This window comes from Symphodus melops (genome assembly GCF_947650265.1).
Source record: "Symphodus melops genome assembly, chromosome: 2".
In the NCBI taxonomy this organism is placed as follows: domain Eukaryota; kingdom Metazoa; phylum Chordata; class Actinopteri; order Labriformes; family Labridae; genus Symphodus; species Symphodus melops.
The window spans coordinates 4,644,075-4,670,054 of NC_136692.1; the positions used below are offsets into that span (position 1 = coordinate 4,644,075).

At 42.7% G+C, this 25,980-nt stretch overlaps 2 protein-coding genes across 5 annotated transcripts in view; one reads left to right on the forward strand and one right to left on the reverse strand.

Annotated features, from left to right (window-relative positions):
* ube2kb (ubiquitin-conjugating enzyme E2Kb) lies at positions 1-5,858 on the forward strand. Its single transcript, XM_079336860.1, has 7 exons — positions 1-135; positions 974-1,067; positions 1,171-1,229; positions 2,385-2,467; positions 2,591-2,690; positions 2,792-2,920; positions 3,552-5,858. The coding sequence occupies exons 1-7, from the start codon at positions 73-75 to the stop codon at positions 3,624-3,626; spliced, it is 603 nt and encodes a 200-aa protein (XP_079192986.1). The 5' UTR covers positions 1-72; the 3' UTR covers positions 3,627-5,858.
* pds5a (PDS5 cohesin associated factor A) overlaps positions 4,711-25,980 on the reverse strand; it is a 26,488-nt gene continuing 5,218 nt past the window's right edge. For 3 of the 4 annotated variants that reach the window (XM_079336857.1, XM_079336856.1, XM_079336858.1), the window contains 32 exons: positions 20,350-20,553; positions 19,879-19,965; positions 19,667-19,764; positions 18,805-18,931; positions 18,210-18,290; positions 17,980-18,120; positions 17,438-17,553; positions 16,985-17,079; positions 16,723-16,868; positions 15,914-16,065; positions 15,626-15,739; positions 15,445-15,526; positions 15,315-15,363; positions 15,057-15,196; positions 14,088-14,203; positions 13,440-13,545; positions 13,159-13,319; positions 12,876-12,999; positions 12,627-12,785; positions 12,438-12,506; positions 11,509-11,645; positions 10,737-10,860; positions 10,302-10,506; positions 9,981-10,095; positions 9,758-9,890; positions 9,394-9,513; positions 9,016-9,078; positions 8,426-8,574; positions 8,252-8,333; positions 7,891-8,159; positions 7,498-7,759; positions 4,711-6,889 (listed from right to left, as the gene is read on the reverse strand). In XM_079336857.1, coding sequence (XP_079192983.1) covers positions 6,851-6,889; positions 7,498-7,759; positions 7,891-8,159; positions 8,252-8,333; positions 8,426-8,574; positions 9,016-9,078; positions 9,394-9,513; positions 9,758-9,890; positions 9,981-10,095; positions 10,302-10,506; positions 10,737-10,860; positions 11,509-11,645; positions 12,438-12,506; positions 12,627-12,785; positions 12,876-12,999; positions 13,159-13,319; positions 13,440-13,545; positions 14,088-14,203; positions 15,057-15,196; positions 15,315-15,363; positions 15,445-15,526; positions 15,626-15,739; positions 15,914-16,065; positions 16,723-16,868; positions 16,985-17,079; positions 17,438-17,553; positions 17,980-18,120; positions 18,210-18,290; positions 18,805-18,931; positions 19,667-19,764; positions 19,879-19,965; positions 20,350-20,553 — 4,065 coding nt within the window. In that variant the 3' untranslated portion in view covers positions 4,711-6,850. The remainder of the gene's footprint in view (positions 6,890-7,497; positions 7,760-7,890; positions 8,160-8,251; positions 8,334-8,425; positions 8,575-9,015; positions 9,079-9,393; positions 9,514-9,757; positions 9,891-9,980; positions 10,096-10,301; positions 10,507-10,736; positions 10,861-11,508; positions 11,646-12,437; positions 12,507-12,626; positions 12,786-12,875; positions 13,000-13,158; positions 13,320-13,439; positions 13,546-14,087; positions 14,204-15,056; positions 15,197-15,314; positions 15,364-15,444; positions 15,527-15,625; positions 15,740-15,913; positions 16,066-16,722; positions 16,869-16,984; positions 17,080-17,437; positions 17,554-17,979; positions 18,121-18,209; positions 18,291-18,804; positions 18,932-19,666; positions 19,765-19,878; positions 19,966-20,349; positions 20,554-25,980) is intronic. The other variant, XM_079336859.1, reaches the window with a different exon arrangement.

Consider the following 25,980-nt stretch of genomic DNA (forward strand, 5'->3'; position numbering starts at 1 on the left):
CATCAGGGAGACAACCAGAGGCCCCGGGTCCAGAGCTTGAAGGAGGCGGAGAGCGTTTCAGCAGACACGATCATGGCTAACATCGCGGTGCAAAGAATCAAGAGGGAGTTCAAAGAAGTTGTCAAAAGCGAAGAGGTGTGTGGTGTTTGTTTGTTTTGCTTTCTGTGAGAACCCGTAGCCCGTCATGACACAGACTAAATGTATCTTTGCTACCGTCAGCTCTCACAGCCCCGTGTTGTTGGTGCAGGTTAGGCCTAAACGTAAGGAACTTTAGCTTGCTTTAAGCTCCGGATCACTGCCCCCTCCCCTCCCCCAAAACCTGTCCTGTTATGTCAGGTGGGTGTGTTCAGGAAACACCGGGGATTCAATTGTGTCCACTAACAGGCCCAATGTTTTTTTTTAACAAACAAGAACGCATACTTCTGCGTTTTTATCCAAACTAAATTAAAAACCACCACGAAATAGGTTATAGTACAATCCCCAATCCACGTGTTTACTCACAGAAACGAGTTACTGATGATTCATAAAGCAGCTTTAAAGCGTCAGTTTGACACAGTATCGTCCACGGCTAGCGTTAGCATGTGTTGTTATGCTTCAGCATAACGTCACCCAATCACACGTATTAAACCTTAATTCATTTAAGTTTTAATCCTTTATATATCGGGAGTAAATCTTGGTAATTTAAAGTCTTTATTATGTGACCCTACCACCCGTTTTAAGTGTTGTTATTGTGGGGTTGTGGTTAACTTTTTTGTTCCTAGCCTTGCGCCGGTAGCTAGGTTTGTCTGTTGCTAAGGTAACTAAACCTCCTCGTAAAGATCTCTGAAACTAACCTTGTTTAATGTTTCTGTGTAAAAAAAAAAAGACAGTCTGCGGGGTCTGATTGTTTTAAAAGTGTCCAGACACAGGCTGCTGTGTGTTTGTCAGGGTGATTATTTAATGTCTCGTCTCATTTCGTGTCCCAACTTAACAGACAAGTAAAAACCAGATCAAAGTAGACATGGTGGACGAGAACTTCACAGAACTGAGGGGGGAGATAGCGGGTCCTCCAGACACACCGTACGAAGGTATTGACCCACTCATTGCATTTTAACCACCTGACAATACAAAGGCTTCAGAAAGTTAGCCTCATGTCTAAACACCGCTTTTTTTTTTGTTTTCATTTGCAAGGTGGCAAATATCAGCTTGAAATAAAAATCCCAGAAACCTATCCTTTTAACCCACCAAAGGTATGTGCTCCAGTATTAACATCTTTTTCTTTTTTTTTTTAATGCCTTTCCTTTCTTGCACACTGTCACACTGGTTAAGAAATATGGTTTGGGGTCAAACCTGATTTATATGGGGTTATTGAGACTGATCCTCAACACATAAATGAACTGATTAGAGACATGATGATCAGCGTAGTACAAAAATGGATCAATAAAGGTTGTGCAATGATCTATTCTCACCCATTGGACTGTACAAAGGTTGACACGAGTGTATTCACAGGCACAGTTAATCCTTGTCAGCTTTGTTTTTGAATACTCCATATATCCTGTGAAGAAAAAAACTCATCCCAATGTATCAGTGGTAGACTGGTATCATCCCAGTTGAACCATAGACACCCATGTCAGTCTGGCTCTTGATTAGCAGTGAATATATTCTGGGTTTGATAATTCCCTGCTGTATGCAAGGGAGACTTTTATAGAGATGAATGACGCTGGAACTAAAACGAGTTCGTCTTTGATTCAAGTGAACTGAAAAGAAAAGCAGTCCTTCACAGTCCTGAACTCAGCAGAGTGCAGGTGTTGTTTTCCCCCCAAAACTGATTTATGTAAGTCAGTAAAAAAAGAGAGATGTACAAAAAAGTTCAGAAATCAAAAACATAAATTACAAACCCTGCACGTTAGACTCAAGAGAAGATAAAACCTGATGTAAACACTATGTGACCTGTGTTTTCTAGAGAGTGACATGTGATCATGTGTCCCTTTTACCTGGAATATATCTGAATAAATAAACTTAATTTCCCCATGTGGGATTAAAAAAGTATACATTATTATCATTATCCTGTACAGTGAGAAGTGTTTTAAAAAAACTGATGAGAAACAGAAAGTCCGGTCTTGTTTTGACGTATCGAATAAAAACCTCTTTCCTTTCAAGTTATTTCTTTCTACAGAGTTGAACATATGTTTTATAAACATAGATATTTTAGTTTATGGCTCTGTGATACTTCATGTTAAGATGTTACAGTGACAGCTTGCACTTTTGAACCCGTTTAAAATCCTTAGTGTTTTCGTATTGTTTATCATACTGCCTTCTACTAAGTACTGACTTTAGTCTGCATATGAGCTGTACCCAACACTCATCATGTCCTTGTTTGTCTCTCTGACTGCGTGCTTTCTTAGGTACGTTTCATAACTAAGATCTGGCATCCTAATATCAGTTCTGTGACAGGAGCGATCTGTCTGGACATTTTAAAAGACCAGTGGTGAGTGAAATGTTTCTGTCCTCACAGTTCTCGTGTGTCCCTCCCTACACGGGGTTCAAACTCAAGTGAAAACACGCTTTTCTACTCTACCTTTAAATCCTTGCCCCCCCTTTCCTCCTCCAGGGCGGCTGCTATGACCCTCCGGACGGTGCTGTTGTCTCTACAGGCTCTCCTTGCTGCTGCAGAGCCGGATGATCCACAAGATGCTGTTGTAGCAAACCAGGTGAGAGACAAGTTTGGAGCAGTCTTTTCTTTTTATCCAAAAAATCCTCATTCGTGGTCGGTCTTGACAGTATGTGTCTTCTTTTGTCTTTGCACCCTCAGTACAAGCAGAACCCAGAAATGTTCAAACAGACTGCACGGCTGTGGTCTCACGTGTACGCAGGCGCTCCTGTATCCAGTCCAGATTACACACGCAAAATAGACAAACTCTGTGCCATGGGCTTCGATAAGGTCAGAACCCGTTTCTGTTTGGTTGCACTTTGACGTTGATCGTGCCTGCTAGATGTCTGACGACAGTTTGTGGATTTTTTTGTTTGTTTAATGGTAGAGCTGAAAGTGGATTACTCAACAAAACATCTGCATCAATTTAGATACTCAATGAATAGTTTGTCATGATAAATCCACCTGATTGAAAAATACAAGATTCTCTGATTCTAATTTCTGAAATCTAAATATTTTCAGTTTTTTTTCCTTAAATTTCATTTGATTGTAAACTGAATGTCTGTAAGGTTTTTATTGGCTGTTTGTTCTGACACACTAAGGATAAGTGATGGGCAGTATGTGTTTCCCACATTAAATGGAAGTTGTAAAGGAAAGAGTCGTTGGCAGCTCGTTTTTTTTTCACATGCTTGCCAGAATGTGCTTGGCACCATTTTTTTTTTTTTTATTGAAAGTATTTCTTCATCAGATGTTTAGGGTTCGTTATTTTGTGTTCATTATCGTGCTCTCATCTCTTAAAATACATTTTAGAGTTTTAGCATGATTTTAAACTTGCAGTCTAATGTTTTAACTCCTTATTATCTCTCTCTCTCTCTCTCTCTCTCTCTCTCTCTCTCTCTCTCTCTCTCTCTCTCTCTCTCAGAATGCAGTAATAGCAGCCTTGTCTTCAAAATCCTGGGATGTGGAGACAGCGACAGAGCTGCTGCTCAGCAACTGAAACCCAGTCAGGTGTGAGGATCCTTCATCATAGCATCAGCTCCCCTCGGCACCATCCACACCATTGCCTTTTTTTGTTACGCAGACAAAGCCACTCCCCCCAGTTCACCACAGCAGTCTGAGCCTTCTTTTCAAACAAACACTGACAGCCCCACAATCTTCAAATAAGCAGCACAGCACCCCGTCGCCTGTCTGACCCCGTCTGTCCATTATGAGTCCTTTTCTGCTACTAACTCAAACCGTGTAAAGATTCACTTCAAACTTTCACTCATGCATCTTGTCTTCCATTCCTCTTCAACCATACTTGCTCTGAAGTTGTTTTTCCCCTTTCTCTGAAACGTCTGTTTCTCAATAACGCAGAGAATCAGGTCACCGACACTGCCTGTTGGGTTTTCCAGGGTGATAATGTAAAGGGTGTCCTGAATACTGCTCTCGCATCAAATCACTATTTACTCCTTTCAACAACCAGTCGGATCCGTTCTGCACATCAGACAATTGAAAGATCTCGCTGGACTAAATTGACGCGTCTAGAGCAGTGCGTTGGCTCGCTCCTGATCAGTTCGCAGTAGATGTTTGAATCCACAGCAGAGGGTGCTGGTGGTTTTATAGAATCAGAGATCACTCATCATCTCACAGCTGCACAGAAAGGTTCTCTGTAAATAGATGCGTGTACATTTGAACATACAACGGGGATACACTTCTTTTTTTCTTACATTGCATTGTAAAACAAAGTTATTTTCAATATAAATGATGCCTAGTTTACAAGTATGATGGAGAATTATCTTTCAGTGCTTTTGTGAACCCAGGACGAATCCCTCCAAAATAATCTCCTATTTTTCTGTTTGATGGTTGTTAAAGGGGGGATCAGCCGAAGTCCGGTCCCTAACAACACAGGAAGTGACAGCTAGCTCAGAGGGTCACGACGCGCTACCTTTTCTGCTACACCACAATCCAACCTTTTCTTGTGTCTTTTGTATCGTCCTTGCATGTTCTACGCTGCCTTCGTCGTATTTGGCCAAATGATGTGGTGATGGGGCGTCTGCTAAGATTTAACGTTCCCCGGGCTCGTGGAGCTCGCAGGACTCTTTTTCTAAACCTGCGGAAAGAAAGAGACGCCAGGATCCTCCGCTCGGCAGGCCACTTTTCTTTGAAGCACACCCAGTTTGGCTTCACACTGGAGGGGAACCAAAGCCTTCTGTTGATTTCACGAGCTATGTTGCTGGAAAACGTTCTCCTTGGCTCTGCACGGGAGATAACCGACCTCAAGGAAGAAACAAGTGATTCTGAATGCCATTGACTTTTTGTGATGCTGTGGTTTTTGTTTTTAACTCCTTTTTAGAACAATCGCTTTCATCCATTTGTGCTCTATTTTCCACCGCGGATTAAGGCTCTGCTGTCCCCTCTAAATCCTGATGTTGATAATTAAAAAAAGGGGGGGCTTCATGACAGACTACTGATCCGATCCAGCAGATCTCAATCAAATCTTTGGCCATATAAAGAGGTGTTTAGGTGATGTCCTATATATCCTAACATGCTTTACTACAGTCAAATCAAAGATCATAGTGATAGTCTGTGAGTGATGTTTGATGAGTGAAAAAAAGAGGCTGGAACTCCTCTGTTGTTCTGTGAAGCAGAGAGCAGGCCCTGCTCATGTTGATCCGAGGTACATGGACTGTAAAGAAACGCTCTGTTGACAGGGAAGCGGGGTTTGGATTCATTCGAACACTTGGCCTTCTTATTTTTGAAACTATCTTCCTTTTGCTTTGCCCTCATAGGACAGTTAGTAAACAGGTAAGGAGCAGCTTCTCCACGGATGACCTGTTTTCAGCCAAAGCCACAACCCCCCCCCTCCCCCCACCTCAGACAAAGCTCATAGTTAAGGATCCACTGTCTCCTTTACTTGTAAATAGTCGGGTTCTTAAAGAACCGTCTCTTTATCACTAGAGCGCACCATTGATGGCTGGATCTATATTTTGTAATAAAAACAAAGAACAAAAAAAGGAAGAGAAGCCCCCTCCTCCCGTCTTCCTGGTGTTCTGTGTACAATATTGCACGACGATGAAGCATAAAAACAAGGGGCTGTCGCATCTCGGTTTCTCCATTTGGATTGAGACTTATTTTTTTTCTCTTTTGTTTCCTTGGAAGCAAGCATCAGCAGTATAAAAAAAGCATGGTTATTTATTGTGACAGTGTCATGTTTCTTTGATTAAAAAAAAAAAAGTTGGAAAATTAAGCGAACCAGAGTTTTCTTTCTCAGACTGCTCTTCAACACTTGATCGTGACAAATGCACCGCAACGTCTAAAAGCTTTTTATTTTTCTGGAAAAAAAGATCAACACGATCAAGAGAATAGGCAAAAATAATTCCTCATGAATAGAAAGCAGGCTACAGCCAACAAAAACAACACAAGTGCAAAAAATATATATCGTAGAACAAAAACCTGAACTTCTACTTCAGTAACAATCATTTAAGCTTTCCAAAGTGACATTTGGTCTCACACTTAGGCAGTACTCCGAGTCCCTGACCAGTAAGGAGACTGGATGGCGTCCAGTTTAAATTCATCCATTCACACATTTAAAAAAAAAAATTGCAGTTCAGGATTCAAACAGAGTTTCTACCTGCCGTTACAAAGCTAATGCACCACACGCTCTAAACTTTAGTGCAGCTTTAATAAAAAGAACTAAACTTATGTGTTTACAGATTTGATCTCTCTGCTGCCTGGATATTCAAAGAGGTTTAACTGCAGCGTAACATATCATATGGGTATTTACTATTTACAAACAAACGTGACATAAAAAAAAATGTGAAGAGTGTGAGACACAAGGAGGAAGAGGTCAGGACACGTACAGTAGGATTTTTTCCCAGGTAATTTAATAAGCAACAATCATAACCAGATTAAAACGTTTGTAAAATGTCCATCCTGTTTTTTTTCTTTTCTTAAAAATGGCTCCACAAAAGAAGCAAAGAGCAACGAACACAAAGGAAAAAAAAAAAAATAACATGTTTTTTTTTTTTTAAAGTAAGACCTACATACAATGAGCTTCAAATCAAGACTACAAGGTATTTAAAACCTTCTAGGATATCAGTGGTGTGTTTGTTATGTGTGTGCGTGTGTATGTGTGTGTTTTAAGAAAGGTCCATAACGTGTCCAGGAAAGCTTTAAAGGTCGGAGAGAGCATGTGAGCACGGTCGGGAAGGTACGAGGAAGTGTCTGGCCCATTTTTTTCTACTGTCTTGATTTCCCCTTCACCGGTTTCCTCTTTACCTGAAACACAAAAGTTTGAAGTCAGCGTCATCAGTAAAAAAAAAAGTCAAAGTAGTGTAAACACTTTTATAAACAAGAATCCCAGCAAAGCAGCAGTTTCCTTCTCTGAGGCGGGATGTCACATTGAACTAAAGTGACTGTCAGTCCTTACAAAGCCCTCTTTCAAAGAACTTCATCTGCTCATAATGACATGCATGTCTGTTTATTCACGAGTTTCAGATGTTATGGTAGGTGCATATCTTTTTCAAATCTTTGGTCAGATGCTAGCTAAGCTAATTGTTTTCACGTGTGCACTCCTGAAGATTTCTAGAAAAGCTTGAAGCAGCCCTTAAAATCTTCCTGAGTTGGTCATTTACAGAAATCCCTGATTTCTGACTGACGATCCTCGCTGCACAGGGGAGGGGGCTTAAGTGTCAGTACGTGGAGTAAAATATACCGATGTCTTGAATGAAGCTACAGAGTCCTCTGTATGTCGCTATGATACGAAACGTTGCCTTTTAATGAAAGTCTTCAGGAGTTTTGTTGAAGTGTGAAAGCGACACATTTATAACCCTTGTAGCAGGCTGATATCGCCCTGTAGCAGGAAGGTCTGTTTTATCACAACTCACTGCCAGCCTGCCACCACTGCTGCTGGGCTCTCCCTGCCTGCCAGAAGGAGCTGCTCTCCTGCTCCACTTCTCCGTCTCTCTCTGGGGGGAACTCTTTCTGCCCTTGCTGCCACAGATAATGCCCTCAGGACTGGACTCCAGCTCTCTCTCAGTGTCGCCTTCACTGCCCAGGAGGAGGGCGACTGACCCTACAGCTCTCTCCGTGTCCTCTCCAGGAACACACCTGCTCTCTGTTTTAATCTCCCTGCTCACAAATAGCCACCTGAGAAAGAGGAAAGTTAACACCTGAGGCCATAAGAAAAAAAGCATCACCATCAGACTTCCTCTTGTAACTGTCTACTCTTATCGTTCATCCCCCAAAGCTGAAAACAACGTGTTGTTCTCCTCTCTTACCTCTGCAAGTCAATCTGTCTCTTTGTCCCTTCGTCGTTCTGCTGTTTTGACAGTTTGGCGTTGATCGACTCTGCAGATGTGTTGGAGCATTGGTCGGCCATTCTCTTCCTTCCTCTGCCGGTCCCGGTTGTTGCTGCTGCTGCCGTTACTACTGCTCCCTCTTTGTCAGTGGCTGCAGGTGCAGCAGACGGTTTAGGCGGACGGCCGCGTCGTTTGACAGGCGGCGCTCCGGTCTCGGCGTCAGGCGTCATGTTCTGACTGGGCTCCACCTGAGTGAGGCAGAGGAGGAACGCTTAGTTGAGAAAACATTTGAAGCGTGTGTTTTTCTGATGCACCGCTGGGTCCTGCGGTCTCAACCGACCTTCTTGCCCTCGTCATTCTTGATGACGGGGTTCTCGTTGTTTTCCTGCGCCGGGCTCTCTGATGACTCCGTGGCAGAATTGCTGTTTTAAAAAGACACAAAATTCAAAATCACACAATTGAAGAGAGCGTTGTTTTGTTTTTTTGATGATGTCATGAGCGAGTGCGTCTTCACCTGTTCTTGTTGATGGTGGAGGAGCTGAGCGGGGAGGAGTTGGTGCTGGTGTTACTGGCTGTGTCAGAGGTAGGCGTGGTCTTAAAGATCCTCCTCCCTGGTACTGTCAGAGGTTTATTGACGGCGCTCAACACGGGGGCTGGTTTAGGCTGCATCACAGGTAGAGACAGGTTTAGTTAGACAGCACTTACAAGAGAGGATCATGTGTATAAAAATACTCAGTGACTCTTTTTTCACTTCCTTTATGCTGTTCTATTTAACACATTACTCTGACATGAATGACTGTACGTTAGTTTAGTATGGCATTCATCCTCTCCTTCAAATTAGACCTCATTACAACTTGAATCGTTCATGATGATGGTGTGTGTGTGTGTGTGTGTGTGTGTGTGTGTGTGTGTGTGTGTGTGTGTGTGTGTGTGTGTGTGTGTGTGTGTGTGTGTGTGTGTGTGTGTGTGTGTGTGTGTGTGTGTGTGTGTGTGTGTGTGTGTGTGTGTGTGTGTGTGTGTGTGTGTGTGTGTGTGATCCCATGATGTGAACTGCTCAGTAAACTTGCAGTGGTCACCAGGTGGCATCAGGTGTTTTGCATTCACCTTTCCAGTGAGCAGGTTTTGTCTCATCTCCGTCGACAGATACTCCTTATCATTCTTGAAGTCCTGCAGAGAGAAACGTAAACACACAACACTAATAAACAAACAGGGAGTGCTTGCTTTCACTTTACGAATGAGTGTCCATATGAATCCACTTAACAGAGTGATTATTAGTTATTCACAATCTGTTTTATTGGCCAGGTATGTTTAACAAGGAATTGAACTTCGGCAGACTGTGCTCTCAAATGTAAACGGTAAATATTAATTAAACAATATAAACAAGTAATTAAAGACTAATATGGACAAGCCTGACATATTTTTACTCCAAGAGGAATGAGTGAATCTAACTGCACAGCTACACAATAAAGACGTCCGTCTTGCCTTTTCCTGGACAGTGAAGAACTTGGAGGGGAGGATCGGGTCTTTCGGTGAATCCAGGTGACAGGCGGTGCTCTTGTTGGCGATGACGAAGAGGGCGACGTCACAGACGACATACAGCTTCTGTAAACCATCAGTGGGACACGTGGTTAAGATGAGACCTTGAATAATTCACAAAAACTCTACGACTTGCAAAGCATTCTGGGTCCCTGAGAGAGAAAGAGTCAAATGACGTCACCCACTCGTGCTACATCCATCCAGTGAGATATTTCACAGCCATACTTGATCAACATCATGTCTACTGACATTTAATCAGGTTCGTGAGGTGATCTCTTTGCTTTCAGGGCAGGTGTGACGGCTCGTTTACCTCATTGGCCTTTATGTCATCTGGACACTGAGCATCCTTGGTCTGTTTGATGTTCTCCACCATCTTTCTGAGAAATGCGTGACTGTTGTTCTCATTCTTGGTCATCAACACTTCCAGCATAAACCACAAGCACCTGAACACAGAAGCACAACAACACAGACGCTCAGTCAGAGCTGCAGATTCAGACTCGCACGGTGAACAAGAACACATCGTCCGCACTCACTCTTTGATGTCTTTGAGTTGTTCGTATTCCTGTGGTTTTGTGAAGTCTGGGTCGTGGGCCAGCAGGTGGATCATGTAGGGAACAACATACTCAGGAAGGAGGGAGACTAGTTTTTCTGAGGAGAGACGATAAATCCACTTTTAATTCTCTTTAGTTCAGCATATTTCACTTGCCAATTAAAAAAACAGAATTCAGTAATAAAAACTTGAACGTCTAACTAATGCTAAAGCAGTTCTTATCTTAGAAAGCAAAACGAACAAAAAAATGGCAGCTCAAGAAAACGTTTGATCTGTGTGACCATGTGAAGAGTGTTCCACTGACCCTGAGCGAGCGGGTTCTGTTTGATGTATTCTCTGCGAACAGAGATGTTTTTTAACAGGCACTGTCGGGCGTGGGCGCGGCGCTCCTTCACCGGGTCCTTGGCACACAGGGCGAAGACAGCCAGGTACTCGAGGGGCAGCGTCAGTTTGACCAGAGCCAGGTGCAACTTCTGAGCATATATCTGACGGACCTGGTAACACTCATCCTGTATGTCAAGACACAGTGAGAGTACAACAGGTCTTTAATACAGCAGACACTTGGACTCGCGATCCTGCGCGCACAAGACCAGGACCCGGAGCAGCGAAATGAAATTCAGCCATCATTCATTATTGTACATTTAAAAGCCTGCTTCTCTAACTATGACATGTCAAATTGTCTTTTGTGGAAAAGGCTGAGTAAAAAAACAAAAAGGTGACAAGTGAAGGAGAGACTGACATTTATAACAAGGCCGCAGAGCTGAAACTGTTCTGGTGTGATGATGTCATGGTAACAGGGCTCCTGGGCCAGCTTCATGATGGCTCCACCTGCAGCCAGCCGTAGACGAGACATGTCCGACTTACTGTGAGGAGGAAGAAAACAAACAAACATTTAGAAACAGTTCTGTTCTCAAGTGTACCACAAGAAAGTGATTTGTTTCTGTGACAGAAAAGTTCAAATTAAATTGTATGTTGAGTAAAATCTTGTAGTAAATGCCTGTCCAAAGTTTCTAATAGAGCTCTCACACAGAACTCCTGATATTTAATGTGTGAGAGGCCAAATCTTCCACTAATCCAGACCTATCCTGCTGGACCCCTCTAATTCTTTTCTCCGCAGACAGTCAGAGTGAGTGGATGTGAGAACGTAGCAGGAGAAATCACCCCGAGCCAGCAGGAGGGGGTGCTGACGTATATATATACACATATATACATACATACATACATACATGCATACATATACACACACACATACGATCTCTGTGCATGTAGTTTCACGGCTGAATAATGTTTTCTGTTACTCATTATTTTCCTCTCTGTTGCTCCATCATACTACAAGGAGCATCAATATGAAGGCAAATATTCTCATAGTTTTGTACAGCTGACTCAGTTGCTTGCACTTGTGCATCATTCTTTTGCTGTCTTCCCTCAGGAGAACCCTCCTCCTGTCTGAGCGTGCATGTGGAAACAGCTTCAGCTGTCTGTGTCGTAAGCCTCTCAGGCTCGACTGTTACCTGATCTTCTTCTGCTCCGTCAGGTCTCCCTCACTAACCAGCATGGCTGACAGCAGGCGCAGGGTGGAGTTGGCTGACTTGGATTGGTTGTTCTTCATTCCTAGTAGCCAACGCACGAGCAGCTTGATGGCCTGAACCTGGAGGAGCAGAATGACAATAACTCATTAGGCACGATCCCGTCATCTTTAAACCACGCAGCGAGTTCAACATACTCAGAGCGTCTTTAGAAATAAAACTGACCAATGAGATCACGTTCAGCGTTCACATGAAGTTGGTTATCACTGTGATATGTCATCATAGTTTCTATGAGCGCTGTCACATAACAGAGGTCACGTAAACGACCCTGAACGAGTCCGCCACCAGTTCTTTACAAACAGAGGACATGAAGATTTTAAAAATATGAAGGACTTTAACAATCGACCAAATTCAACATGACTATGGGCAAAGGGTGAGCACGCTTTATTCAATCATATAAAAAGTGTTTTTGTTGAATGTCCTTGTAAGATAACTGTAGAGCATCATCATACAGGAACGTCTTTTTCTCCTTCCTCCCTCCTCATGATTGGCTCACAGACTTTTGTGATGAAGACGTTTGATTGGTCAGTGGGATGTGTTGCATACAGGTTGAGCTCATATCCCCAACTTAACCTTCCCCAGAGCAGGTTAGGCGTTACCATGGTGATCAATCCAGGTAAGAAGTTAGTCATGTTCGTAGTACTGAATACGCGGCGTTAACCCTGAAGTAACCACGATAACCTGCTTCATAGTAAACCCACCAGAACTCTCTCTTGATTACAAAAACATTTGAACCAGATCCAGCCCTGGTCATCATCACTGGATCATGGACGTGCATGCATGAAGTGAGAATAGATTATCCCAGTGTACAGGTGGAAACAAACAACAGGTGTTACTGAGGTCTGAGGTCTTACTTTAGCGAGGACCTCAGGGGAAACCTCCTCATCGGTGGACCACAGCTTCCCGTTCTTGTTTCCCACTGACTGCAGACAAACACGGATATGACAATATTTCTCAACATAATGGTGATAAAATACACACGAGGACAGGAGTAAAAACTGTCTTTTTAAGTTCCTCTTGTAAACAGATTTATGTCCACGCACCCTGTCGTTCATGAGCAAGTCCTTGACGATGAAGTTCGCAACAATGGACTTCATTGGTGAAGCGAACTGATCTGGAGCAAGCATGGAGATGTGGCCCAGGGACACGAGGGGAGTGATGAGCTGCTCTGGGACGTCTGCATTCAGACTACGTGAGAGAGGCTGCGGGGTGAAAGAACAAGACAATGTGAGTGCAGCCCACCAAATAAAAAGACAGGTTTCATGTCATATAGAAAGAAAACAGTCCCCTACCTCAAATATCTGTGCGAGCTGCACCTCCTTGTTGTTGAAGATGGCGTGGATACAGTGGACGGCCTGCTTGGCCTGATGAGGCGTGCCCCGCTTGGCTTTCTGATGCAGGATGGGAATCAGAGTCCTTCGAGAAAATGAGAGCAAAAACCACACTTACACTCTCTTTCCATGTGGACCATTATTACTAAAACCTTTACTTCTTTTAGAGTAAACGATCTGAAGCGTCATGTTTGAACACTTTGAACTCGGTTTGTACTTCTCACTCAGAATAATGAGTCCTTACGATCTAATCTGTTGTAGTTCTGTTTCAATCTTCTGCCCCGTGTTCCTGAAGATCTGGATGGCTGCCTCTGCCACTTTCTCATCCTCCATCTTTAAACACTGCAGCAGGGACTCGTAGGTTTCTGCTGAGTGGAACGCTGTTGGGTGTGTGAACGACAGGACCTACAAGCAGCGCAGAAACATCGCTCTGTTTATTCACTTAAAGACCAGCAGGAAACAATCAGCTAATCACACATTGTACATTTAGTGATTATGGCAGAGTAGGTGGTCCAAGCTGTGTACCTTGAGCAGCTCCAGACCGGCGCGGATAGCCGTATCGGGGGTAACTCCTTCCTCATCATCATCAGCTGTACCCTCAATGGATTTGTTAAGCAGCTTCACCAGAGCGCTAAAGACAAAAAATATAAAATCATCACCACTCTGTTTAAATCGTCTCAAGTTTTTGTGAGTTTAATGACAAAGACGAAACCTTTTAGAAGAACTTATCACCTCTATGAGACACAACACAAAAGGCCTACACTGTGTTATTTTAGCAGGGAGAGTCAGTCAGTGTGAGTGTGTTTCCTCTCTCATGGTGTTTTTCCATGAAGCATAAAGGGTTAAACTTTCTCCTCGCCTCAGGCCTGCAGTTACACCGACCCACCACAAGGTGTCTCAGTGAATGAGAAAAGCCTGTTTATGGTGTTACACAATGATATAGAGAGCTTCATACTCTCCTGTGCTTCTCCATCAGTGAGGTAGTCAAACACACAGACGGCTGGTCTGTCTCATGATCAGCTGTGTCTCTGTCCAATAAAACAGAATCTACAATCCAATTTCATCTGTGTAAGGATAGTTGTGTCATCTATTTTATACCTTTTAGGCTAAAAAACTGATCATGCACCTAATTTGTGATTAGTTATGATATTTAGAAAACACTGAAGATCTGACCTGATGGCCTCGGAGTCGATATGCACGGGGGCGATGCGCTCCAGCAGGAACTTCACCATCTCTAGGAATGGGTTGGTGGGCTGTTTGGGGAATGTTAACTTCCTGGTGATCTCCCTCTGCGCACAAAACCAAACAACATTTAGACCTGCGTACGCACGTTAAGGGATAAAAAGGTTTGTTAACATCGCTGGAAAAGTCTCTGACAAAGTAAACTTCCAGCTTCGTCAACTCATAGTCATTGTCTTCCTTTAATGCTGGGCACAAAGTGAATCATCCTGCTTTCTTACTCTGTCTGCTGACAGTTGTATGCAAAACAGCTACAGGGAAGCAACAGGTAAACAAAACAAAACGACCGATACAACACAATCTCCTGAAACGAATCGAGTCCAGGAGCATTCGACCTTCAACACTGAAAAGAATTGCCAGCAAGATTTGAGAAGTGGACCTTTCTCATCAAGGGAGGATGTGGAGCATTTGGTGAAATAAATAAATAAATCAAAGGATGTCTTTAAAAAACAACAGAAGCTTAAACAGCTTAAATATTCACCAAACCAGTCCGAAGCTTCAGTCCAACAAGCTGTGTGATTTGAACACTAGTTATGTTGAAAGCCACGAAGAGAATCTCTTATTTTGACCTTGAATGAGTTTCTAAATGTAAAAGTTTAGAGCCATAAAGTTATTGTGCAAGTTATAATTAAAAGAGTTGATTAACTGTTTCATTTAATAAGATGACAGCAAACAGCTCTCGTATGTTTACGTCCAGGTTTGTGCCTTTTGCTCCTCTGAGGTGTTTCACTGCTTCAGTACAGAAGATCATTTTGTGAGCAACATGTTAGCAATGTTGACATTTTATGTGTTAAAGAGAGACGCAGACTGTGTGTGTGTGTGTGTGTGTGTGTGTGTGTGTGTGTGTGTGTGTGTGTGTGTGTGTGTGTGTGTGTGTGTGTGTGTGTGTGTTCAGTATCTCACCACACAGATCTCCGCCTGTTTGCAGGAGCAGGTCGGGCTGATCAGCATCTCCAGCTGGACTCTGAGCTTCTCGTCCTCACCAAGAACCTGGTTGAACTTCTTCATGAAGTCCTGAGCCTTTCCTGCATCTGGCAGATTCTCTGGAAACACAAAGCAAGGAGAATAAGGACGCTTGTTAAATAAAGTGGGATTAAGATTTTTTTCTTTTTGAAGGAAATGATTAGAGATGCAAGTTTACAAAATTACATTCAGACTTACTGGCAATACACATCAGCTTCCCAATCATGGCTGAGTTATTGGCCTCACACTAGTGATGGAAAGAGAGAAACGCGTCAAAGAAACTTCAACACCTCAGTGAAGATGTTTAAACTGGTGTGTGTGAACTCACCACCGGCAGCTTGTGGAGGTCGAGCAGCTCCTTGACAAGGCCTCTGAGCATGTTCTGACATTTCCACATCTCATTCAGTGCCCTGGAAACAAAGATCGATGAGGAGAGGGGGACACGCGGGGCGATCAAGATCAAGTCCTTATTTGATTTGATTCTTTTCAGGTCAGGTATGTTTACTCACTTGACAGCGTTTGTGTCCAGGCAGGCATACAGGTAGTACAGACACTTCATCTTCTCCTCGGTGTCCAGACTGTGAGGGACCATGTACTGTGCAAAGATCTTCTCTACTAATAACCTTCAGAGGAGGAGCAGAGCTTTTATTAATGACGTGTAAATAGAGATAATGATGTACGTTAAAGAGTCCCACAGATGAACGTAAAAATTCTCAAACAAAAACAACACTGGACTCTGCCGCTCCCCTGAGTACCTCTTATTATCGTCTATGAGTCAAACGATGAACAACACTCACTTGTCGTCAATGCTGTTCTGATAGTAGATGTGCAGCAGTTTGTCTTTGATCCAGCTGATCTTTGCTGCAGACTCTTTGCCGGCCTCGTGGTGCAGACAGTATTTCTTAAAAAGCTGAGCCAGGCCCATCATGGCCTCCTTACGCACGCGCCACTAGAGGAGGACGAGGAAGAGAGGCAGAATTAATTTACATGTATTTTACTGACGAGTCCCTATTCAGATTTAAAAACAATCTATCTTTTACAATAATGGCGTGGCCAAAGTAGCGGCCGTACACAAACACATATCATATAATCTGGTGTACAGGACACACTTTTTATCCCTGTTTTTATTTCTTAAAAGTTGGCTGCATCTTATACACGGGTGCGACTAATATACCAGGATAAAATGCTGACACATGCGGCGTTATTAACAGCCACCATCACACAGAGCACGCGACCTGATGACAGTCAAAAAACATCCCCGTTTATTGTGTCTGGAAAGCGACAGACCCGTCTGGCTGCGCCACTTTTTCACACCTTTCACCCTCACGAGGTCACGATCAAACACTTACAGAAAACACAGGGATGTTTTTTATGTAAATGAACCTCGTCGAGCTCTTTTGATTGAAGGAGTCCTATTTTAAAAGAGAGCTGACATACCGCACTGTAGTGAGTCAGATCACTCCACAAATTGAAAACAAACTGAATTAAAAGAGCTGCACAGAAACTCCACGCTGTCGATCTCGCTGAAGATTTTGGTTATTTCAATTAGAAAAAATAAAATAATATAAAGTATTCAGTATAAAGCTCAACAAATGTTGTGTCTCACCCTCTTGTCTAAGGTCCTTTCCCGTACGAAGCCCAGCAGCTGGTCATTGACCAAATTCAGATCTTTCTTCCCGGCGTTGATGATGGTGACAATGACATCGTGACGAATGGCTTCCTCTGGGTCGTGTGAACGCACCTTCAAATACTCTGATGGACGATAAGGAGAACACGTGTGAACAAACGTTCAGAGAATACCTTGAAAAGAAGCACTGAAGGAAAGGGAGAAGAGACGGAAGACGACAGCGAGTCAAAAACAAGCTCACCAGTCAGGTCCCGGGCCAGGTCTGGGTGGTTCATGAGGCAGTGACTGGCAAACTTCACACACTCCAGTCTGACTGGAACGTGGATGTCATTGAACCTAGAAGAATAAATCAGTCATAAATCATGAGGTCCAGTTTACATGAATCATGTTCTAAGGCAGAACGAACCTACTGAGTATCTAAAGGAACCTGAGCGACTTATTTTTGTAACTTTTCTTTAACGTCAATGAGCCCTTTTTTTTTTTCTATCTCTGTTAATCAAACTTCTCTTCATTCCAATCCAACTTTCTATCTGGTTCAAAGTGACACAGACTTACAGAATAAATGTTTCCAAACTACAACAAGTTTTCTAATTGTTAACAATGGGATCATTTCACAAGACAAAAAACAGTGTATGCATCTTGTTCTGGAAGCCTGGCATGCTGTTTACGAGGTTGTGCTCTTCTTGTAACTCACCGTCCTAAGAAGCACTGCCACAGTGGTCGGTTCTGTGAGGCCAGCTCTGAGTCCTTTGCTCCAAACAACTTGGCGAGCAGCCGAACTACAGCGAGACGCTCCTCGCCATCGTTGCTCTGCAGACACACGATGCAAAAATACATTGTTTTTACTCTTCTTAAAACAGATTCGTATTTTGGTCCTGCTCATTTTCAAAATGGAGAAGACGCAGATCAGACTTCACACACAGTTTAAAGCAGCGTTCGTGTGCACGTTTCATAAAGTCATTTCAAAAATTAAATAAATGAACAAACATTTTTAAATTACATTCATGCTCCTTTCTTTTGTGGTATAAAAGCTGGAGCTGCCAAGACGACTAAGATGTGGATTGGCATCAGTGTGGACTCTTGAGAGTAAATATTTGAGTGTTGAGGCTTTTAAATCCGGTCCTTAGAATATTAAATTAATGCCACAAGAGCAAAAGAAATAAACACTCCAAAATATATTTGTCGGGATGTGATCTTCTGTGTTGTACTGCTGTCTTGTGTGCGAGTTGTGCGAACCTTAAGTTTGAATTCCAGCTGTGGCATGACCGATGTTAGCAACATGGGGTCGATGGCAAACAGTTCCTGGATGAGGTCGAAGACGTGTTCCGATAGGTCGCTGACTGATGACTTTCCCATCACTAGAACCTGATTGAAGAACTGACAAAGGAAATGAAAACACCGTGAGACAATTCTCGTAGAGGACAGAAGGGAAAGGGTCTGGCGTCCAAAAAGTAAGAAGTGCTCACGTTTGCAATGCAAGTCTCTATGGTCTGGACCGTCCTCTTCAGCAGAGTCTTGGCGAGGTCGTACGCCTGCTTGTTCAGATTCTGTTCAGAGAGAAGTTAAGAACGGTTTAGGTCAAGTGTCCAATGACATCATTCGAAACAGAAAAGGCTGATTGCTCTCATTTGTTTAAACAGTTTTCTTCAGGTGGAAAAAACAACAGGGGACTGGTCAGGAGAGGAAAGAATACGTCACCATTAAGGAGAAGAAACAAAGTGGATAATTACATATATGACCATTAAACCACAAAGCGTTACACCCCACAACACGTTATGATGAGTGTTAACCACATTCTTATGGTTTGTAGATTTCTCTGTCACAGCTGTTTTTGTCTGTTTTCTTCCTCCCACAACAAACAGACCTACTTCAAACTCTCTGAAGATTTAACTGTAGTCACATCCAGAGTCTGAGATTAGAGCCATGTTCATAGCAACAGTCTGCTCCTCATACTAACGGTTTATTTCTCTTGACAACAGCTGCTATCATGGTGTAGCAGAACACTGCTATGCATTATTAGCCAATCAGAATCCAGCATTGAACTATGAATGCTTAGTGCACCTTGTGTGCAGGAATAAGGTTGATGAGGATGGTATCCAGGAGCTCCTGTGTGACTCCGTCTCCCTCCATGATAATGGAACTCATCAGGTCCATCATGTGCATCTGCACCTTCTGGTTATGGCTGTTACTGTGGAAAAAGAGAAACAGGAAGCATTGAGACAGCAGCCTTCAAATCTCTACAGACAAACTTTATAAATGAACCACTGCTGATTGTAGACCCCCAATCACGTCTAATATGGGAAAAGAACCCGTTTAGTCTGTGATCATGACGATTAAAAGTGAGCTCAACAATTCAAAGGGAGTAACGAGGAGCGAATCTTCAAGTGTAAAAACTTTGAGGGGTTCCAGTGAGGGCTTCTTCAAACTGTTGTGAGGGGGAGAATTGCCCCCTTTCATTCCTGACATGGAGCGACTTTTTGAGCTTTGGAGGGATTTGGATTTGTAAGCTTAAACATACTGTGAAGATTTACAGGCTCTTTGGACAGGACAGCTGACGATAGACAGGAAATGTGGAGAGAGAGAGAGTGAGGGGTGACATGCACAAAATAGTAACCAGTGTTACGAGGGCCATAGCCTCTGCGTATGGCGTGGGAGCTCTACAAGCAGAGCTTAACCAGCGCTCCACTTATGCATGTACGGGACAAGGTCAGCAAAGAGAAAAGATTGCCAGTTTGAAATCTAATGCAATAGTGGAATTGAACAATTAGGCACTTTGATCAAAGTCGGTTGAAATTATCACACACGGGAGATTTAGTAAGAGATGTCAGGAGGACTGTGTCGGTCCAATAACGGGTCTGATCATTCAGTACTGTATGTGACGTCAATAATACAAAGAGGTTTCACACAGCAGGTTGATTCTTACTTGATGACGGAGAATAGAGTTTTAAAAAGCTGGATGAAAATCTCATTGCAGTCCTCCAACTCAAAACATATGTTGTACGACTTCACCCACGCCAGATTCTAGAGGAACACAGGAAACGTTAGTAATCAGCATCCTGATGGGGAATCACCCAAAAGACAAGTTTCACCTCTCTGGTTTTTTGGGTTTTTTTCCCTACTCAAAAGGCGCCTTACCTCCAGCAGGTAGAAGTATCTGTTGAACTGCGGGCTCTTTGTGTCTTCAAGTCCCTTCAGCTGTCTGGTGATGAACAGGAAGATATCCTGGAGACAAGAAAAGATAAGGTAAGTACAAGTAAGGCCAAAAAAGCTTTCCCGGTGAGCTCTCAACACATCGCATTTTAACTAATAAGCCACAAGAGTTGGTAATGTTGGTCAAAACTCAGAGCAGGTTAGAAATCTCTGTGATGCTCTGCTGGACACTTACAACATCATCAGGATGTTACACGTTGTTGTTGAATGTTTATTTCCAATAATTTGTCAGTTAAACTGTTTTCACTAAAAATACTGAAGAGTATAAATTCTCTCATCAGTGAGCATGTTTCCATTTAGTCGGAGTAATGTAAGAGCGAGTAGGACACTTGGACTGATTGAGTACTGGTCCCTTCAGGTTAGTGCTTCGTCCCTGGCCCGGGGTGGGTTCCTGACCTTGAGTTTGTCGTGGGACGTGTAGGGAGCCTCGGGAGCGTAGATCCTGAAGATATCGGCCAGACAGCAGGCCACCAGCAGCCGTACGTCTTTGTTGGGATTCCTGAGGAAGAACTCTGAGGCCAGGTGGAGCGCAAGAGAGAGATACTGCTGCTTCTCCTCCTCAGAGTCCTGATCCATGTCCATGTAGGTTTTGACCACCATCTAGGAGACGGAGTGACAGGGGAGAAGGATGAGATAGGAAAACATCTTGAAAAAAATAAATCAATCTTAATTGCTTTGGCTGGTGTTTTCTGTGTGGTTTAACTGAGACAGCAGATTCATTGTTGGGCTTTTTATGTCTTTATTTAGAGATAGGACATTGAGTCGAGTTAGAAACAGAGGACAGAGAGAGAGAGTGGGGAACAAGATGCAGGAAAGAAGCCCCAGGTTGGTTTTAAACCCGGGGCGCCCGCTCTAGAACCAGCGCCCCCTTCACAGCCTCTATTTATCTCATGAGAACCTAACATTCAAGTATTTTTAATGTCACCAGTGAGATTAAGAAACTCTTTTGTTACAGACGGAAAAACAAAGGGAGACAAGGAACAATTTAAAAAAAACTCTAAATGTTGCATTGAAAGAGAACCACCTCGCTTTTGGGAGTCAGTCGTTTAAGCAGTCAAGTAAAAAGCATCAACATCCATTACAAAAACACTTCTAAGTTTTTAATCTTTTATTTGAATATAAGGACACCAGCTCCTTGAGTTTTACTGCAGAACTTAAATGTACAGTGGGCAGAATGGCTGTGTGTTGATGAAACGGTAAAAGTTTGTCACAACAAGCAGGCACAAGATAAACACTGTTAACTTCAGCATAATGGCTGCAGCCAGCTCTACCTGGCATTGTGTTTCACATACACTAGCCAATGCACTCTCTCAAAAGAATCAATAACTTTATTTATAGAAAACAACAACACACGTCACAATGATGCTTTACATCATCACAAATAGAACAACTCAGTCAGTAAAAAAATGCTTTCATCAAATGTCGGTTTTTATACTTTTCTGTAATAAAGTGCTCAAAAAAAGTAAAACTCTTTGGTCAAAGTATAACACCAAGTCAGTCATTCTTTAGGGATCTCACTCTATTTAAGAAGCACAACTGAGTGAGAATTAATTTCACCAGCTATGGTGCAAATGAAAAGTGACAACAGGTGCAAGGGAGAGGCAAAAGCAAAACAACCCCCAAAAATGGAACGGTTTCACATGCGGTGGGCACAGACAATTTCTCTCTCCTTATCCCTCCTGACTGATTCTTTTGTTTTGTGTTCTGCTAGTGTCAGCACTGGTAGCATGATGTAGAACCATCAGCCCAATCAGGTTACATGGGTAGTCCAGCTCTGCAGGAGGGCACGTCAGATGGTATCCAAATTAATTCTGTGCTTACTTTTTTGCACGTGCGGGGGGGGGGGGGGGCAAACTGCTTCCGTTTGGTTTGATAAGTATGCAGCGTATTTTAGAAGATCCAATCAACTGATCAAAAAGCTAAAATAATCCTTTCATGGGTTTTTTTTCATAAAGCACACTGATAAGGCCAATGTTTTAGAGTTTTTCTCAGTTACATTTGAACACCGATGTCTTCAAAGGTTGTAGGCAAAGCACTCCTAGACATCTCAGTTTTTATGGATAGGCAAGACACCAAGCTGTAAACTACTTCCTCTGAGTAGGACAAGAGCGCACGCGTGGTGTGTGTGTATAACAGGGAGGCAAAGTAGAGCAGTGGAGCTCACGAAACAGCCAGGCAGCCGGCGGGGATGGGGGATGGGCCAACAGCTCCAACAGACTGCAGAGCACAGCTCTCACTCCCACACACAGTTAAACACACTCACCCCAACCCTCTACTGTTCTCAGCTGAAACAGTCCCGACTGAGCAAGATAGAAAGGAGTGTGTGGGCCTGTGGAGTGTCTGTGCATCTCTGCAGCGTCGACATTAAGTAGTTTATTCTCTTAAAATAACCATGACGAATGGTAAACAGCTGATGATGCAAAGAGACTAAATTTTGGACTAAAATCAAGCCATGATTTATACATTTTATTTAAAGCATTCTGATAAGCGGGCGACTATTCATTCAGGCAACCGGTTTCTCCTCACGAGGTTGGTCGAAAGCGTCTTATCAATCTTCACTTATCTTATTGAACTATGTAAACGTTTAGACTGTTTGAAAGCCAGCAGTGCAGGAAAATAAAAACCCTCCCCCCCTCACCCTTTATCTCACTGTGACAGTGCGGAGTGGGGAAGCAGGGAGCACCGGTCAAAACAGAGTCCAGAAAAAAATGAAACACTTTGTTCAACTTTTGCAGATGACAATGTCACGTGACCCAAGGATCCATGGAGACAAAATTGGTGTTTTGGTATCTTTCCAGATTTTAAATTACTAATCCAAAACAGAAACTCTTGCATAAAGTTTTTTGCCACCAAATAAATGTTTACACTCTGTCGTCAGTTTTCCAAGCTGGCCTTCCCTGACAGTAAATAATAAGTTTCCCAAAGCTTCATCCCAAACCTCCTTAGTTTCCACAGATATACTGCTTGTCTCCCCCCAAAACATATTTTTGGCTTTTGACACAGTATGCCTTTATCAATACAACACAGCAGAGTGACAGGAAACATTGGGATGGGAGAGGGGAGAAGAGACGTGCAGCAAACGTCAAGGGTCGAACTTGAACCCAGGACATCCTAAAAGGACTGTAGTGTCTGCACATGGGGAGCACAATTTAACCGCTGAGCCATACAGACACCTCTGCTGCTCTTTTAAAAAACACAACACAAGCTCTATTCAAACATTCACAAATAAAGAAGAGTTTTTCACCCTAACTTTATCCAGAATGTTTCCAGCCAGCCCATCAGTAAAATGTAAACAGACTACAAGATCACGCGTGAAGAAATAGAAAAACATGCAAACAATGCGTTGCTTTTTTCTTTATGGAGATGAAGATGATAAGTAGTCTGTACATTTTGTTTTGAATCTCAAAACTGATCAGACGATCTGTGTGTTTCCTTGTCTGGCTTGAATGTCATTTAGTTACTGAGTGTGGCTAACGTTAGCCCATGCTAAATGTAGTCAAGCATTTCTCCAAAAAATATGATATTAAACATGACACATAATTACCGTAAATTCCGGACTATAAGCCGCTACTTTTTTCTCACACTTCGAGCACTGCGGCTTCTACTCCGGTGCGGCTAATGCATGGATTTTTTATGGGGGACAATGAGCTTCTGCCGCAAAAACATTTGACTTCGTCACGTCGGATCTTAATATCAGTCATTTTGCGCTTCATGCACGCACCCTCATCATGGAAAACACACGGAGAAATACATATGATGCAGCTTTCAAGTTAAAGGCGATCGACCTGGCTGTCAAAGAAGCTAACAGAGCTGCTGCACGTTAAGATGACACTGACAGCGACAACAGAGACTGAGGAAGTGAGTAATGAAGTCATTCTGAGGCAGTGGATGGATGGACTTTTTCTTGTGAAATATATTACGGTCATCTTTTTCATCAGCCGTGTTACAGACACCGTCGGCTAGGCTTCGTATTGTAACGGTTCATGTTGTAAAGTCAGTAGTTGATAATGTGTTCATAATTCCGATTATGTGGAGAGTCAGTGAATGCACCAGCGAGAACGTGTTGAGTGGCTGTATGAGAGAACGCTGGGGGAGAGAGTTGGATTGTTACGGCAAGTGATCGGGTTATTAAAAGTTTAAAAGTTATTATTTGAACGCTCTCGTCGTCCTTTAACGTCCGTACGGACGCTACAGTATTTGCGGATGTTACCGGTAGCCTACGTCTGTGTAAATAGCTCTTGTTATAGCGTGGACACCTGCGGCTTATAATCAAGTGCGGCTTATATATGTACAAATACATTTATTTACTTATTTTTAGCCGGTGCGGCTTATAACCAGGTGCGCTCAATAGTACGGAATTTACGGTATGTGGATCCAAATACTGCCAGATGTGCTTCCTCTATGAGTTGCTATCAGTTCAGGATTTAGGTATCTTAAGGATTTATTTCAAGGATAGCCACCTGAGACGCATCATAAATACAATCATGAGTAATACAAAACCATAATGAACGGTAAATCCAAAACATAATACCAAACATTTAAACACACACACACACACACACACACAACTGTGCTTATTTACATCAGGGCAGTAGAGCCAGAGAAGGTATTACAGCTTGAGCGACATTGTAGGCCAACATATAAGAATAGACTGGTATAGTTTTGAGTCCTAAAACCATGAGACGAGTTAGCATTTTAGCTCAATGGTTTCTTAACTCTAAAAGTCAATGGGGATTTTGAATGGGTTTGTAGTTAGACGCCTGAAATGTTTGTGGTTAACAGAAGTTGAAGAGATGTTGACGTTTTGTTAGACGAGATAAACTATGTTAGCTAAGACCCCCACTTGTGAATTTTAACGTTTTTACATGAACTTTAAAAGGCGGTTGCTAATGAGTAGCTAACTGAAACTACAGTGGTTGTTGCAGACATTAAACGTCATCACACCAGGAACTCTCTCCCTAATCCTCCTTACAGCCTCTAAGTCATGTTTTTCAGTGTTCTTGCAAATATTAGATTAATTAACAATTTATTAAGCTATGGTTTCACTAGCTTGTCAAATCCGCTGATTAGCTCGATGAAGCATAAAAGTTGCAATGTCATAATAAACCGACCGCGGTGTAGTTCGCTAGAGCATAACGTTAGCATTTTACTTCTCTCGGCTGCATTAACTCTTCAAACTTAATATAAATGATGTTCATCTGAAAAGATCATCCCGCTGAACAAAATAGCTAAGCATCAGAAACGTGTGTTTGACACAGCACTTATTTTCTGCAATGATCCAAAATCCAATGCAAAAATCCCATAGGCGAACCACCGGCGCCATTTTTTCAGGTTGGCCCACAAAAAAAGCATCATTACTACACCAGTCTATAGCGAGGGTGACGTTGTTTAAACGTTTAGTAGGCTGGTTGTACGACACACTTTGTGAAAACGGGCTACAGAACAGTCAGAGTTTAAGCATCAAGACTGAAGCGAAAAGTAACTCAAAAACACTGTAGTCACATCTTGTTGCAAATACAATGCAAGGAAGCAATCCATAAAAAAAGCCAACACAATGCAAGACGAGATACTTAATATCATGAAGAACTTATAAAAAGGCTGTAGCTCAGGTCTACAATTATCTGCCAGACGACCACTCACTCACTCACAAATGAATAATACAATGAGAACAGCCTTTACATGTTAATCTTCATGCATTTCCGCAACAACGCATTAACGAAGCTCCATAGGTTTTATGGCTCTGTACTTTCATATTGATTCTGCAATGGCATAAGAATGGTGTCCACAGCGTCGTGGAAGCACGAGAGGCGGGACATGTACACACACAGCAGGACCTTCACATATATATACACACACACTCTCAGACATGCAGAGACACATGGCGCCGTATGGTCCCACTAGCAGTTTTACAGTGATCTCATCTTAGCCCTGCAACACCTCTATAACTACCTCAGATGTCGGCACATAGGTGTGACCATTATTATATTATTAAGTGTTACCACACAGAGAAAAATTATCTGTTTCAAA

Coding starts and splice junctions, on each gene's coding strand:
- ube2kb (XM_079336860.1), top strand. CDS start 73: ATGGCTAACATCGCGGTGCAAAGAATCAAGAGGGAGTTCAAAGAAGTT. Junction 1,068..1,170: donor TCCAGACACACCGTACGAAG/GTATTGACCCAC, acceptor TTCATTTGCAAG/GTGGCAAATATCAGCTTGAA. Junction 2,468..2,590: donor GACATTTTAAAAGACCAGTG/GTGAGTGAAATG, acceptor TTCCTCCTCCAG/GGCGGCTGCTATGACCCTCC.